Source organism: Cololabis saira, chromosome 3 (assembly GCF_033807715.1).
Source record: "Cololabis saira isolate AMF1-May2022 chromosome 3, fColSai1.1, whole genome shotgun sequence".
NCBI lineage: Eukaryota > Metazoa > Chordata > Actinopteri > Beloniformes > Belonidae > Cololabis > Cololabis saira.
Genome location: NC_084589.1, coordinates 49,140,653 through 49,157,380, shown reverse-complemented (window position 1 = coordinate 49,157,380; position 16,728 = coordinate 49,140,653). Strand labels below are relative to the sequence as shown.

The following is a 16,728-nucleotide window of genomic DNA, read 5'->3' as shown; positions in this document are numbered from 1 at the left end:
AAATATGTATTGCTAGAAATGTAATCAAAACGCATTTCTATGCAGAAACTAACTCAAAATATTGATTTTCTTCACAGCGTGTACAGCAACCAAAAATGTAACCATTTCACGTTTTTAAAACGTTCCAGATTTACATTATTCTGACGAGATCTGAAAAAACCTTGCAACCACGAGCAAGCAAGAGATTATATACATTTACTGAGTGAATATTATGAAAGTGAAATATTTATTGCTAGAAATGTAATCAAAACGCATTTCTATGCAGAAACTAACTCAAAATATTGATTTTCTTCACTCAAAAATGAAAAATGTCCACCGTGTTTGTTGGTATCACGGCCAGAATCTTAAAAGTCACGTGACTTGGGCGCAAAACGAATCGGCAGAAAAATGTAACAGTTATACGTTTTAAGGGCTAAAAAAACGTAACAGTTATACATTTCAAGGGCTAATATTGTAGCCCCTCTACGTTTTTGCACTTTGGACCAACGTAGGCAGGGTACGTTTTTGTGTGAGACTGGGTTGATATTTCACACCAAAATCAGTTTGATAGTTTGATCAGTTTGATATTTAAATGTTTTAATGTCTCAAAGACTTACCATGTGTATTATTTTGAAGCCCATTGCAATAAAAGTTTCTTAACAACATAAATGTTTTATAACAAATAAAGAACACATGAATTTAAAAATATTTTTATTTTATATATTGATATTAACAACCAGAAGCTTATCATATAAATTGCGTCAGCTCTCATTGTGTCGTAAAAAATAAAACTCTTTCTAAACCTTCATGCTTGTGTTGTTTTCTCAGATGTAAATCACTTTGGATAAAAGCGTCTGCTAAATGACAGAAGTCGTAGTAAACCAGTGATGGAAAGAATGTTGTATGCATTTTGTTCTAATTACTTTAGTTGGTAAATGAAATACTTACTGTAACTGCGAGAAGGAACTATGTCATTTGTTCAGACTCCACTGCAGCCCTTCAGAGTTTGACTTCAAATAAAACAATAAGAGAAGATCTAGTGTTGGAAATATTAATGGTATTGTGGAGGTTATGCAGAACTGGAATTACTGTGCAGTTTTGTTGGGTTCCTGCCCACATGGGTGTTGATGGCAATGAGAAAGCAGACGATATTGCTAAAAGAGCATTGAAATTGAGTAGTGAGGTAATTATGGAAATTCCTTTTGGTAAAGGTGAAGCAAAATCATGAATTAGAAAGGCAGTGAGGGATTCATGGCAGAAGGTGTGGGACAACGGTGTAAAAGGGAGACATTTTTATAACATACAGAAGTCAATTAACGTGAAGGTTTTCAAAGGAAAGTGTAGGAGAGAGGAAGTCATCATTTCTAGATTAAGATTAGGTCATACTAGTTTAAAATCAACTCTGTATTTAATGTCAAAGTCCGTGTGTGATAAATGTGATGAGTGTGATGTCACAGAGAATGTAGAGCATGTGATTCTTAAATGTGGCAAGTATGAGGTAGAAAGGAACGCTTTAAGAGACAGGATGTACGAGCTGGGACGGGAATGGAGTTTAGTAGGTTATTAGGGAGGAGTGAGGTGATGAGGGATTGTTATAAGGAAATCCTTGTCTTTCTTAAAGATGCAGGGATAGATAATAAGATTTAAATGTGGTTATCTTATTTTATTTAGGTATTTCCTTTTCCCCCCCTTTAAGTTAGACTGTAACCTGGTGTAATAATGATCCTGATGTTACACACTCCGGTACAGCAGGTGGCGGTAGAACCTAATAACGTTGGTTGTGATCCGCCATTAAACCTAGAGAAGAAGAAGGAGAGGACGGTTCTGTTGTTTCCTTTCTTTTTCCTCTTCAACAATGTCTAAGGTGAATCATCTGAGAGAGTTTATCGGTCAGCGACTAACAGCAGCTGCTGTAGAAATATTGTCAGTGTTTGAAAAAAGCATCTTGGAGTATGAAGAAGAGCTCGACCGTCAGCGCAGACTGTTGGACCTCGCCTGGAAACCTGAAATCAGACTCCACAGAGTCGGTACGTAACCCTGGAAAGTTGAATGAATGAACACATGAGTATGACTCCTACAAGATCCCTTTGTTTCCAGTTAAAAGCCGTGGTGATGAAGCAAACCAACTAAATGGGAAACTCCCCAGCTCAAGCAGCTGCTGATGTGGGATTCGGAAACATCCCGAACTAACTTGTTGTTCTGTTTACTTGGTGCTGCCTTTCACGCTCCATTCACACTCTGGACCAGACTGCTATTTCACACTTTACACTTAATCCTTTATTCTGTAGAAAAGATATATATTACCGGTTTTTTTAGATTGATTAATTCAGCACAGTATAAAAACAGAACCAGTAACATACAAATGTAAAAGAGAGATTGGTAATGTGCTAGGCTGAGGCAAAAAGCCCAAGGGGCTTATACGAGGCCTCTACCTGTAAAATACAGCAAAAGATTGTACAAAGATTTAAAATATGCAGAATACATGATTGCAGTTTAAAAACAAAGACAAAGCAAATAAACAGCAGCATGAATAGAATACATGGTATCTACATGATTAAAGAAAAAAATAACAAATCTAGAAATATCATTAGGTAATCTGATCAATTAAATGTGTCCTGAGTTTACGTTTAAAATGATTGAATGAAGTAGAGGTAGACGAGATTGCTGTAGGTGTTCCATAACTGTATCTGATGGAGAACTGACACAAACCAGTACGGAACTTCAGGAGATTTAAATGATTAGCCTGTCTTGTATTAAAATGGTGCATATCACTGTTGAACTGAAGAAAATCTTTACATGGCAAAGAAAATTTAACTGGAAGGAACAATACTTTGAAAATAAAATTGCAGGTTTGATATGTATTTAATCCATCGTAGGAACAAAGGGTACTGGAAATGTAACGCTAGTTTATTGAAATGCCAGGCCTTTCATGATGGAATCGAAATCTTAATCTCAGATGTAAAGTGTGATGAATCAATAATATCTTATGTTGCTAAATGGGAATTCTTAAAATTTTAAATTCTAGAATTTGCTATTAGTTTTGGAAAATCATGTAACAGAAGTAACAAATTATCAGAAATTATTAAAGAAATAAATTCTATTGCAATAAAATTTTACAGACTGATGAGGATAAACAAAAATTAAGCTTGATGAAATCTATCTCAGGAGAGCTGAAGGTGCTTATATAAGATCAAGAGCAAAATGGATAGAGGAAGGAGAAAAAAGCACATCATACTTTTGTCGATTTGAAAAAAGAAAACGGGAAAGAAATTAAATCAAAACACTGGTGATTAAAGATCAAACTGTCACAGATCCAGCTGTGATTGCCAGAGAAATAGTTTCCTTCTACAGTAAGTTTTATTCCTCATCTTTCTCTAGAGATGATGCTGACAACTTTTTTAACTATATCAAAGATCTTATTCCAACTATAGAAAAACAGTTTGCAGATTTACGTGATGCTGATATTTCTTCTGTTGAACTTGACCAGTTAACAGTTTGTCTTTGGACAAATCCCCAGGGAGTGATGGTCTTACTGCAACTTTTTATAAACATTTCTGGGATTTATTAAAGGAACCATTCTCTCCTCTCTTCCTCCCACCAGAAAATGTTTGTAAGGTGGAGGAGGACGGGGTTTTCAGTGACCAGCACCTGGATAACCTGGAGAGGAGCTGCAGCCCGGACCAGGAGGAACCAGGGCATCCACAGACTACAGAACTGGAGGAAGACTCCAGCGGTCAGGACATGAAGCACGAGGACGTAGAGGTGGATGTCTCATTGGTCAATGTCGCTGTTGTGAAAATTGAAAATGGTGAACCAGGACCAAACTGTGGCCAGCTGCTGTTGCACACTTCTCCTGAAGCTCAAAACAAAGATGAGGAAGGGACTGAAAGTTTACGCTCAGACTCCAGTAAAACTGCAGATCCGGAGCCAATGAGACGACACGGTGACCACGAAGATGCTGCTGTCCCGTCAGACAGCAACTGTAAACCAAAGCTGACCAGGACCCACACGGGGAAGAAGGTATTTTCTTGCAGCACTTGCAGGAAAGAGTTCAGTAAAAGTAGTAATTTAATGGATCACATGAAGATCCACACTGGTGAAAGGCCGTACCTGTGCAACACCTGCGGAAAAACCTTTACTGAGTCATCAGTTCTTAAACGGCACATAACCACGCACACACACATTATTTTGGGAAGATTCTAGGTTTCAAAGACTGTAATAATTTTCCTTGTTGACTAATTAAGAAACATTTTGAGTGGATTTCTTTCCCTCAAAACACTCAGAAACACAGCCGTGATACCGTTTGCATAATGTTACACAGAGAACAACCTGCCATCAAGACATTTATGAAAATATCTATATTTTTCCGTTTTGCAGGTTTCTACTGAGGAAATGCCTCCAGAAGATTCTGGTGTTACAAAGTCTTCCTCCACAATTGAAGATTTGGAACAGGTATATATTGATACTTTTAATAAACATTGTACATTATCTGACTATGAAATACTATTTTCTGAATGAATAGCAGCGGGGTGCAAAAAAGATTACTGTAGGTTTTAATCTTAACTCGCACACTGTGCTCGTAAATTATTTCTTCCAGTTTGCACATTTCCATTTTTAGGGGCAAGTGAAATTCTCGCTCTGTAGAGCCCTGCAGTAACGTCACATTGGACTACCAAAACAGCCAAATCACTGACCAAGTGCAACACTATTAAAATATGCTCCGTTATATCCATAGTAAAGCGATACCAGAATAATATGGAATATATATATATATATATATATATATATATATATATATATATATATATATATAATCATTCAAAAAGGTGTACTTGAAAACAGGGTTTTGTTTCTGTAAATCAGGGGTATTCAACTAGATTGGGCCGGGGGCCACATCTGCAAAAGGACTGTATGGAGAGGGCCGCACAATTTGAAAATGTGGGGGTTTTCAAAATGTATTTTGCACTCAAAGACGAAGACTTATGTATATATAATACATTTGTATACATTTGAATATATCTAGTTTACATATGAATTATGTATTAATTGTCTCCAGATTTAGTAATTGTGAATGTTAAATATAATATTCAGATAAAGAAATATTATTTTGAATGCAAGTTCATTTTGAAACCATGCATTGTACAAACTTAATGAAGTTGATATTGACCTACTTTTAATAAAACACGCCATAATGACAAAGCACCACTTTCCACCAAGATTTCCTTATTTGAATATTATATTAAGCATTGAGCACAACCATTTTAGTCCATAGTAGCCACTTATAAAAATATTATTTAAAAATAAAAAATGTTTTTTCAACAAACACCCCCTTTTTTGAAATATGACCAGCCACATAAAAGCTCCTGGCGGGCCGCATGTGGCCTGCGGGCCGCCAATTGAATATCCCTGCTGTAAATAATATTTGTTTGTATCTGTAACCGTAGTTTTGTAAACTTGTACATAGTAGTAGCTATTAAATATTTAGCTGTATGAAAGTGAGCTTGCAAGTGTCTGAATGCACAGACTTGTAAAACGGAGTTTGCACACTTGTAGAAGTTTACGAAACTAAGCTTACAGATAAATGCTTGTACTTAAAAGTTTGCAAAACTATAGTAACAGGTACAAACATAAATGCAACAGCTTTAAAAAAATATATAGTTACAGATACAAAACCCTGTTTTCAAGCACTCCTTTCTGAATGATACAATATTCCATAAAAATGGTGCGACCAAATCATGTGCTGATGCAACCAACTTTCTCAGTTGTCGCACCAGTGGACAAGTTAGTCTGGAGTCTGTGCAAGATATTTTTGACAGACCTTCTAAAGCTATATTTCCACACTTATTTTTATCCTGTCACTTAACTTAAACTTAAACAAATGAACACAGGCAGACCACGGTGTTAATTTTGAACACATCTGCTCTTGTTCTCCATCTTAGATGGACACGGAGAATCAGTTCTGCAGTCCAACTGAAATGGAGACAGTTGTCAACAGTGAGAGGGTAAGTTGAATGTAATGTAGACATTTGATGGACATTTGTTTTTTTTAATACTTTTAAGATAAATACATATGATTCTGAAATGTCTTGCTGCTCAAACTGTGTGGTAACAATAAATGTTACAATAAAAACATTCCAACAGTGTCAGAAACATAGCCTGGTGTGTGCAACTGTCTCCCCCTTGGACAAGTGTCTCCAGTGTGTGGGACCTGTGTCCTCCCTCAAGTGGCTTGGCTATAAATGCAGAGGTGAGATATTAAATGAATTGGCACTGTCTGGTGAAAGGTAGTAGGTGTATGTGCTGTGTTCTGTGGTACGATTAACCCCTCTATTAACACCTATGGAGAATGATCCTGGTACAGCATAGGCTACTGTACCTACTATTGTTTCAGTTTAACTATGGTGTCATTATGAAATTGAAGACAGCTACCTTACTTTATTAGAGTGAGATTGATTGCAGTGCGTGTCATATATGTCATCTAATTCAGATTACATAAAGATGTTTCATTCTGCCTTATTGGCACTGACCAGTTCTGCGAGGGTCGTACTGTAGGTTTTCCTCAATCCACCTTGTTCTCCACTTGGATGTCGAGGTCAAGGTCAAGGTTTACTTTATTAAGTAAAACTAAACTTAGATTTTTGGGTGTTGTACTGGATGACAAATTGACATGGAAAGCTCATATATCACATGTTAAAAAAAAGATTTCTAAGAGTATTTTTGTTCTGAACAAAGCAAAATATGTATTAGATTATAAGGCATTGCGAATTTTATATTGTTAACTTATTTTACCTTATTTCAATTACTGTGTGGAAGTCTGGGGCAACACATATACTAGCAATGTACATCCATTGTTTATCCAGCAGAAAAGAGCGGTGAGGATCATTCATAAAGCAAATTACAGAGAACACACCAACAGATTATTTATTAATTCAGGACTTATTACATTTAAAGAAATAGTTGAGTTACAGACGTTATTAGTTATGCATAGGGCAAAAAGAAAATTATTACCAAGTAATCTACAGCAGTTGTTTGTTTTTTCAAATCCAGAAGATATAGAACATAGAAGGAAATATAATTTCAAACATCAGCATGTAGGGACCACTCTTAAGCAGATGTGTACATCGGTTGTGGGAGTAAAACTGTGGAACTCTCTACAAAATGATTTAAAGGAATGCACCAATTCACTTAGGTTCAAAAAAATGTATAAAGATAAAATATTTAAGTTATATGATCATGAATCGACTGGGAATTAAGCAGTATTATTAATATCTGTGGTTGGTTCTATTTAAGTGTATATTTTTGTAAATATTGGTTACATTGACTGTTCTTTTTGTTTTGGTATTGAATAAGGGGCAGGTAACATAAGACTTGTCTTCATCCTGCTCCTTTTCGGTCATGGGTGTGTAGGTTGACCACCATGCACGAAACGAAATAAATAAATAAATAAAAATGAATCTCCCACGGGAGAAATTGGTCTCGGAGTAGAGGCCACAATGCTGCAGTACAGACAGACACAGACGGCACATTAACAACATCAACAACACCATCCACATTAACAAAGGCATGTGCAGCACTTGCAACAGCACTGTATAAATCAACAAACACTTGCAAATTGTTAAAAGATGATGCTAGCATCATCAGTCTTTTTAGCTTTGCTGCACAAGATCACATAATCAGTTGTTAATCAATCCACATGGGCCGGCTTTTCTCAGCCTCCTATCTTCCCCCCCAACCATTCGGGGGAGCTTATTAATAAGTTTGACTGATTGTGGAATGAAGGAGTGCTTGTACCTGTTGTATTTACACAGGGGGAGCCTGTATCTCCTACCAGAGTTCATCAGCTCATACTCAGAGTTCAGCACATGGGATGGGTCAGACAGGATCTTGTTGGCCTGCTGAATGGTGGATTGTTCAAAGATTTCTTGGAGGGTCGGAGGGTCGGGGGGGGGGGGGGGGGGGGGGGCATTCCCATGATCTTCCCTGCTGTTTTGGCCAGGCTAACAATCTGTGATTTAGATTTGACCGTTAGGTTCCCAAACCAGCTGGTGATGCCATCGCGTACGATGGACTCTATCGTCGCTCTATAAAAAATCAGCATGATGTTTTTGCAGACCCCAAACACTCTGAGCCTGCGTAAGAAATGGAGGCGCTGGTGGATTCTAACACAGACATTTGTCACATGCGTGCTCCAATTAAGATCCTTGTCAATATGGACGCCCAGGTATTTATAGGACGTGACCTGCTTGATGTTATGGCCATGTATGATAGTTGTGCTGTGATCCCCAACTGACTTTGGGTCCACCACAATCTCCTCGGTTTAATTAACATTGATCTGCAGGTGGTGTTCATCACACCAGCCCACAAACCTGTTCACTCCAGCTGTATGGCTGCTGATGTCGGAGCTTCTTGTAAGTAAGCTGAGGATGACAGTATCATCAGAGAATTTGACCACATATTGGTCGGGTTGGGAGCTGACACAGTCATTTGTGTACAGAGTAAACAGAAAGGAGGCACTGGCAGATCCCTGGGGGGCCCCAGTGCTGCTTACTGTTGTGTCTGAAAGTGCAGAGTTGAATCTCACCTGTTGCGGCCTGTCTGATAAAAATGAGAAATACCACTTAGTTAAATAGGGATTTGCGTTCAACTTAACTAATTTTCTAAGAAGGATGTCTGGATGGATTGTGTTAAAAGCAGAGCTAAAATCAATGAAGAGCAGTCTGGCATATGCAGCTGGACTCTCAAGATGCTTCAACATAAAGTGCAGTAAGGTAGAGGCCGCGTCACTGGTGCTGCGGTCTCTAGTATACGCAAACTGAAACTGATCTAGAGATGGCTCCACCTCCCTTCAGAGCTCCTCTGTTACAATCCTCTCTAGTGACTTGACTACATTTGAGGTTAGGGCCACTGGCCTGTAATCATTATTCTCTAGGGGATGGGCTTTCTTGGGGACTGGGATTATGATCGACTTTTTCCAGAGCTCTGGCACAGTGTGTGTATCCATAGAGAGCTGGAAAAGGCGATGCCAGGCTGGTGTGAGCTCCTCAGCAAAGGATTTTAAAAGAAAAGCAGACATGCCGTCTGGTCCTGTCGCATTAGTGCGTATGGTTTTAAAAACCTTGGTCACAGAGTCTTGGTCTATAACCATTCTGTCGTCACCCCTATTAAAAGTTATTGCATTTAAAATATCACTGCATTCTTTAGAGGTGTCTGTCTCAAAGCGCATAAAGAAGTCATTCCGTTCATTTGCCCTCACACTTTCGTTGTGGGCAGCCATGGGCTTCTTTTTGGGGTTCATGTTAGTCATCTTGCGAATTGAGTCCCACAGACTCCTAGTGTTCGAGTTGGACAGGTCCTGCTCTGCTCGCTCCTGATGCTGCTTCCTAGCTGCCCTCAGCTGCTGATTGAGCTCTTTCTGTGCAGCCCTCACCGCTGCAGTGTCGCCTGATCTATAGGCTATCTCAGTCGGATACAGTCCTTGATTTCTTTTGTGATGTATGGTTTATTGTTGGGATATTGTTTAACAGACTTCTTTGGTATGATTGAATCGACACAAAAGGAGATGTAGGAAGTTACTGATTCTATGGCTGTATTGATGTCTGCCTCCTGAAAGAAGACGTCCCAATCTGTGCAAAGGAAGCAACCTTTCAGCTCCTCCATTGCATCGCTGGACCACACGTTCACAGTTTTTGTTACTGGTTTGCTGGATTTGAACACTGACCGGTATGTGGGGAGCAGATGGACAGAGTTATGGTCAGAGTTGCCCAGGGGGGGCTTAGCTATGGCAGTGTATGCCTCCTTGATGTTGCCATAACACTTGTCCAGAATGTTATTGTTCCTCGTACCACATTTTACGTACTGTTGAAAGCCTGGCAAAGACTTGTCAAGGCTACAGTGATTGAAGTCACCCATAACCAGCATCGGTGCGTCAGGCTTATTTTGAAGATGTCGGTGTACACAGTCTGTTATCTGACTGGCTGCCCTGCCGGCATTCCCACTTGGTGGAACGTACACAACACAAACAAACAAATTGGAAAGTTCCCTTGGCAGGTAGTGTGGACGCAGAGTGATGCATAAAAGTTCCAAATCGGTGTTGCATATTGTGTCTTTAATCGCAACGTTGCAACACCAGCCGTCTTTGACGTAAATACAGACGCCTCCCCCTCTAGCCTTGCCTGAGTTTACATCCCTATCTGAGCGTATATGTGAAAACCCATCGATCTGTATAAAACTGTCCGGCACGTCATTTCGAAACCATGTTTCAGTGAAAACCATTAAGCCAGACTCACGGTATTCGTAGTAAGCTCCGGCATGGGAGCGTAGTTCATCCAGCTTGTTTTTCAATGAACGAGCATTGCAGAGTAGTATCGGAGGCAGTGGAAGTTTGGTGGCTCTCCGAGCCCGCTGCCTGACGCCGCCTCTCTTGCCCCGCTTCCTGGCCTTCCGAGCAAGGCGAGATGCCGGTCCGGGTTGCCTCAATAGTTCCCTGGGGATGTTGCTCAGCAGGTTTGGCGGTGGTGACACTCCGCATTCCCGCAGGTGTAGAAGCTCGCTCCCGCTGTATGACAGCTGATCAGCGAGCGCACACCCGCCAGCCCAGCCAGACAGGAATAACCATGCCACCAGCAGCCACTCCAATCTCCTCCAGTTCAGCACATTTGGACGCAGCTTGCAGTTCAGACCAGCACTCTTGTCAAGTGCATGTTGTGCCAGCCGATTCAAAACAATAAACAGAACAATAAACGGAGACGCCACAGACATCAATACAAAATGCAGCAGGAGCCCTCCTCCATGTCGCCAGCAGAGCAGCACCATCAGCTGATCGACTGACAGCTGATCAGTCGATCAGCTCAAATGTGCGAACATTTACATCAATAAGTTTCAGTGAGGTGCTCAAACTCGTAGTCTTTCACTTTATTTTTTTAAATCAGTCACATATGCATCAACAGTCTCTGATTTTCCTTGCACTTGAATAAAGAACAGGTGCCTCAAATACGTCACATTTTTCCTTGGCTCACAATGTTGGCGGAAAACTTCTTTCAATGTATCATAGTCATCTACGTCTTCATCAAAGTCAAAAGTGTTATATACCGTTTAATTGCTTCGTCCCCAGCCACATATAGGAACGTGGCTCTTTTCACTGAATCAGACTTTTCGTCGATTCCGCTGGCGACAAGAAACAGTTCAAATCTCTGGATCCGGACTCCAATTTTCTGCTAGATTTCCTACAGTCACAGTGCCCCCTAATGGTCACACAGAGTAATGCACTTGTTTTCAAATATACACGAATCCAGCAAAACCCGGAAGTCGAGCGGCCGCCATTACTGCGGTGGCGGCTCCGCTCCTCCGCTCCAGCCCATAGACATATATACGTATATAGATCCATGCTCCGCTCCCATGGATCTATTACTCCGCTCCCTGCCAGGCTCTCTTAATGTATTTGTATCATCGGAAAACTCCTGTCCCGGTCACGTGCATTTGTTTTGATAGTGAATGAAGACGGGACGGACTTTCAAAACTACTTTTCTGTTTCACCAAGTGAACAGACGGAACGCAAAAAAAAGATGTTAAACTGCTGGAAAGGAACTGGAATTTACCGGGATACCTTAAACAAGGAAGCCAGGGAGCGGTATATGGAGAAAATAATGATTATTAACGGTCTGGATCCATATGAAATCACTACTAAAGAACTCTCTGATGAGGATTTACTGCCGCAGTTCTGCACAACCCACATCTTACTACCTTGTTTAGGAGTGTTTGGCAGCTGCTTTGGTAAATGTTTGACTCGCCATGTGTTTCAATAAATTTGTATAATAGTACAACATACAGTACATCTTTTTTATTACTCTTACTTCTCTTTTCTTTTTTTTACCGCTATATTATGCTGAAGAGGCTCCGAGGCATGAGCAATATTTTTCTTTTCCTCGTGAGATTATTTTTTTCCTCTGCAGCTACAAATAGAGTTGATATTTTTTCCTCAACAAACTAGTTTTATCTGAAGATTGGGGTTATGTATGTATGTATTCTGTATCATCCGGAGCTGAGATAGTTCTGCCCTTCAATTAGAGACCTGTAATTGCGTTTTATTTGGTCATCTGACGCCAGGCGATCAATAAAATATTCTTGGATACCTAAAATAAAACAAAACATAAACAGGTGTTGTTGTTGTTGTTTTTTTAATGACGTAGCCTTTCCATAATGATTACATTTCGCGCTGCTAACGTCACACGTAACGTATGCTATATTACAGTGTTTAATCATACACTCCCTTATCTCCCTATTCCTCTATTCTTTCCTGCTTATCGCTCAAACAAATCATTATTTATAAATTAACATCAGCATTAATTTAAGATACCTTCATTATTTATGGAAGGCCACTGTCTAACATCATCAATCCAGCTATAATGATGCTGTAGAGCGTCAGGTTACAATAACAGCGCTGCGGTGGCAGATTGACACCTGCCACCGCAGCAATGGCGCCGCCGCAAGATGGCGGCACACACAAACCGGTCGCCGGATTCCTGTATACTACATAGCTGAAGGGGAAGACAGAAGGTTCAGGACAGACTTTAAACCTCACAAATACAACCAAACAATCAACACTGGGAAGCACTTTTGACTTGTTAAAATCCTGTCTTTTTGTCCCTTTTTGTAATTCCAGACCCCCCACAAGAGAATGTTTGTAAGGTGGAGGAGGACGGGGTTTTCAGTGACCAGCACCTGGATAACCTGGAGAGGAGCTGCAGCCCGGACCAGGAGGAACCAGGGCATCCACAGACTACAGAACTGGAGGAAGACTCCAGCGGTCAGGAGATGAAGCATGAGGACGTAGAGGTGGATGTCTCATTGGTCAATGTCGCTGATGTGAAAGTTGAAAATGGTGAACCAGGACCAAACTGTGGCCAGCTGCTGTTGCACACTTCTCCTGAAGCTCAAAACAAAGATGAGGAAGGGACTGAAAGTTTACGCTCAGACTCCAGTAAAACTGCAGATCCGGAGCCAATGAGACGACACGGTGACCACGAAGATGCTGCTGTCCCGTCAGACAGCAACTGTAAACCAAAGCTGACCAGGACCCACACGGGGAAGAAGGTATTTTCTTGCAGCACTTGCAGGAAACAGTTCAGTAAAGGTTGTAATTTAATGGATCACGTGAAGATCCACACTGGCGAAAGGCCATACCTGTGCAACACCTGCGGAAAAACCTTTACTACATTATCAAATCTTAAACGGCACATAACCACACACACGGGCGAGAAGCCCTACATGTGCAAAACATGTGGAAAAAGTTACACAGATCGTTCCGGCCTGCTGGTTCACTCGAGGACCCACACCGGCGAAAAGCCATACCTGTGCAACACTTGCAGCAAAACCTTTACTAAATCATCACATCTTAAAAGCCACATATACACGCACACGGGCGAGAAGCCCTACATCTGCAAAACATGTGGAAAAAGTTACACAGAACGTTCAACCCTGGTGATTCACTCGAGGATCCACACGGGCGAAAGGCCGTACCTGTGCAACACCTGCAACAAAACCTTTACTCAATTATCATCTCTTAAACAGCACATAACCACGCACATGGACGAGAAGCCGTATTTGTGCAAGATGTGCAACAAAGGTTTTAGCCGCAGAATTGATTTGCTGAGTCACATGAAAATTCACCCGGAGGAGAAGTCTAGTGACTCGTGACAAATGAAGTTCATGTGGGAGTGAGGGGGGCAGGGTAATGGCCCCTTTTGGGCGGGGGAGAAGGTTCGTCCCTCAAGACTCCTCTCCCTGGCCCTCCCCCTTTTCAACCTTTCCCCGACCCTGCACCCCAACCTGGGACTTGATGATTGGACCGGAGCTTCGGGAGCTGCGTGCTGGCCTGCGGTCCCCACCCCTGGTCATCCCGTTGCTGCTTCCACCTGCCTGCTGTGCTGTTGCCGTCCCTGACCCACCAGTCTGGCCCTCGGCAGGAGGGTCCCCCCTTACAAGCCTGGTCCTGCTCAAGGTTTCTTCCCTCCTAAAGGGGAGTTTTTCCTTGCCACTGTTTGGCTTAAGGTTTTTCTCCCACTAGGGGAGTTTTTACCTGCCATTGTTTATGTAATAACTGCTCGGGGGTCATGTTCTGGGTATGGGTCTCTGGAAAGCGTCTAGAGACAACTTTTGTTGTATTAGACGCTATATAGATCAAATTGAATTGAATTGAAATTGAATGTTGTAGTCCTCCGGGGGCAGCTCTCCACTCCTGTCTGACCCACAGAAGAAGAACCTGCAGAAGTCCAACCACCACCTCCTGTGGCTGATGAGCCTAATCCCCTCCCCACAAGGGTTGCAGGTTCAACCCGGATTTATGCTTCTCCGTCAACTTGACGCAGAGGGAACGATGTGGTCGTGTACTTTTTTTTAAAGTTCTGCATTGAGTTTTTTTGAATCCCTGTTCCTTCTTAAAATTGTTATTTGTTGCTGTTGGTAACTTGCCGTCTCCACGGTGCAAATAAAGAGCCGTTAGTATTTGCTGAAGTTTCTTTAAAACTAACAGTTTATTTCGTTCATCTACAAAGCCTCTCTCACACGTTCTTTTTCCCGTCTGTTTCTTCTTCACTCACATTCTCTTTGTAAAGTTAATGTGCAGCTCCATGTTGTTAAACTCTCTCCATCTACTCCGTTCAGAGGTTAGTCCAAGTGTGATATATTTACATGTTCAGTTTTTACAACGTTCCACTGAAAAACATGAAGAAACTTCAGAGAAACAAGGACAAAAGAAGAAACGCAACCATCAACACGTCAGAAACAGAACAGCCAACCATCTGTCACCATTTTATAAACTTTAATGTCTGCAGCATTAAACAAAAAACCTTGAAGATTTCAGAAGTCAGTGCAGTCAGATACGGTTTGCTTTTATTTCCCCTAAAATGTTTTTATGATTTAGAAAACAAGAACATTTGGTTTGCAAATGAATGAGGAAATGAGTGTGATGTGGGATACACATCAAGATACTTGAGTCACGATACAATATGACATTGTGGTATCCAAATTAGTTCGCTGAAAACTGTAAAAGGCTTTATACATTTTAAAATCTGAGCTGCACGTACATCAGATTATCGTGATAATTCATCGGACAAACTAAGTCAAAACAACTCAATTCAAATGATCCATGCTGTGTTGTGTACGTTTTTCACATTATTTAAATAATATGAAATTAACAGTATTATTTAATCACATGTATAAAATCAAGTTGTACTAGATTTACAACTCGTCTGACACATGATTTATTCTAAAGCTGATGTTGAGATCTGTGTTGAAGCTGCAGATCTGCAGGTTGGAGAGCAGGAAGAAGAGGGAGGATCATCGGGATCAGATTCCAGGAAGAGGACACACTTTGGATTTAACCATTTTATATCAGACATCCGTTTAGAAGTAAATGTGTTTTTACCTCAACTCATATTTAGTCAGAAATAATCATGAAAATGTAATTAAGTTTTCGTTTTAGATGGATGAATCATTTTATTGTTTATAATTCTGAAATATGTGGAAATATTATAAATATCTCCATATGTAGAAAGAGCAGCAGTGCCCCCTGGTGGTGAGTTATAAAAGCTCAACATAAACCCAAGAGTGAACAATCTATCGTAATAATAATAAAAACAAAAAAGACTTTACACTGCAAAAACTCAAAATCTTAACAAGAATATTTGTTTTATTTCCAGTTAAAATGTCTCATTTTTGGTAAAAAAAAAAATCTCATTACACTTAAAACAAGACTCATCGTTGGAAAAAACAACAATTTTCACCTGTTTCAAGTAGATTTTCACTTAAAATAAGTATAAAATAAGTACAAAAAACTGCCAGTGGAACAAGATTTTTTTGTTTGTAATGAGAAGATAAATCTTGTCCCACTGGCAGATTTTTCTACTTATTTCAAGTGAAAATGTACTTGAAACAGGTGAAAATTGTCAAATAAGTTATTTTTCTGGTAATGACTCTTGTTTTAAGTGTAATAAGATTTTCTGACTAAAAATGAGACATTTTAACTAGAAATAAGACAAATATTCTTGTTAAGATTTTGAGTTTTTGCAGTGTAGTGCATCAACAAGAGGAAAGTTGTCAGTGACGCAGATTATTGGTACAGCGTGATCAGTACAACCAGCATTTAGCTCAGAAAACAACGTAGGAGCTCTCCAGGGTTCTGATGGATCTCTCCATGGTTCTGATGGGGCTCTCCAGGGTTCTGATGGATCTCCAGGGTTCTGATGGAGCTCTCCAGGGTTCTGATGGAGCTCTCCGGGGTTCTTATGGAGTTCTCCAGGGTTCTGATGGAGCTCTCCGGGGTTCTGATGGAGCTCTCCAGGGTTCTGACAGTCTCATGAAGGGGGTGGGAGACATTGTCCATGATGGAGGACAGCTTAGCACCATCCTCGTCTCCCCCACCACCTCCACCGGGTCCAGACTGCAGCCCAGGACAGAGCCGGCTTTCCTCACCACCTTGTCCAGTCTCTTCCTCTCTGCTGCAGTGATGCTGCTGCTCCAGCAGACACACCATAAAAGATGGCCGGAACACGTGAGCAGTGATTCCCATCCTGCTAAAGCCATCCTGGAGGACTGTTGGGAACATAATAAATCAAATATTATGAGTTTTGGGTGGGTAGGAAACATAAAAGCAGTACAAGCAGGTTTAGGTCATATACACTTCAGTCCGACAGTCCCATATTCATGTACTCCTCCCTGGGTATTCATAGAACCGTCAGTAAACTTTGACATACA

The 16,728-nt window shown here is 40.7% G+C and overlaps 1 protein-coding gene across 1 annotated transcript; it reads left to right on the top strand.

Moving 5' to 3' along the window:
• Positions 1-4,371: 4,371 nt before the first annotated feature.
• LOC133440743 (zinc finger protein 436-like) lies at positions 4,372-16,509 on the top strand. Its single transcript, XM_061718059.1, has 5 exons — positions 4,372-4,431; positions 5,919-5,981; positions 6,121-6,226; positions 12,638-13,574; positions 16,479-16,509. Exons 1-5 carry the CDS (start codon positions 4,372-4,374, stop codon positions 16,507-16,509), a joined length of 1,197 nt encoding a protein of 398 aa, XP_061574043.1.
• The last annotated feature ends 219 nt before the right edge of the window (positions 16,510-16,728 follow it).

Coding starts and splice junctions, on each gene's coding strand:
- LOC133440743 (XM_061718059.1), top strand. CDS start 4,372: ATGCCTCCAGAAGATTCTGGTGTTACAAAGTCTTCCTCCACAATTGAA. Junction 6,227..12,637: donor GCTTGGCTATAAATGCAGAG/GTGAGATATTAA, acceptor TTGTAATTCCAG/ACCCCCCACAAGAGAATGTT. Junction 13,575..16,478: donor ACGCACATGGACGAGAAGCC/GTATTTGTGCAA, acceptor TCTCTGCTGCAG/TGATGCTGCTGCTCCAGCAG.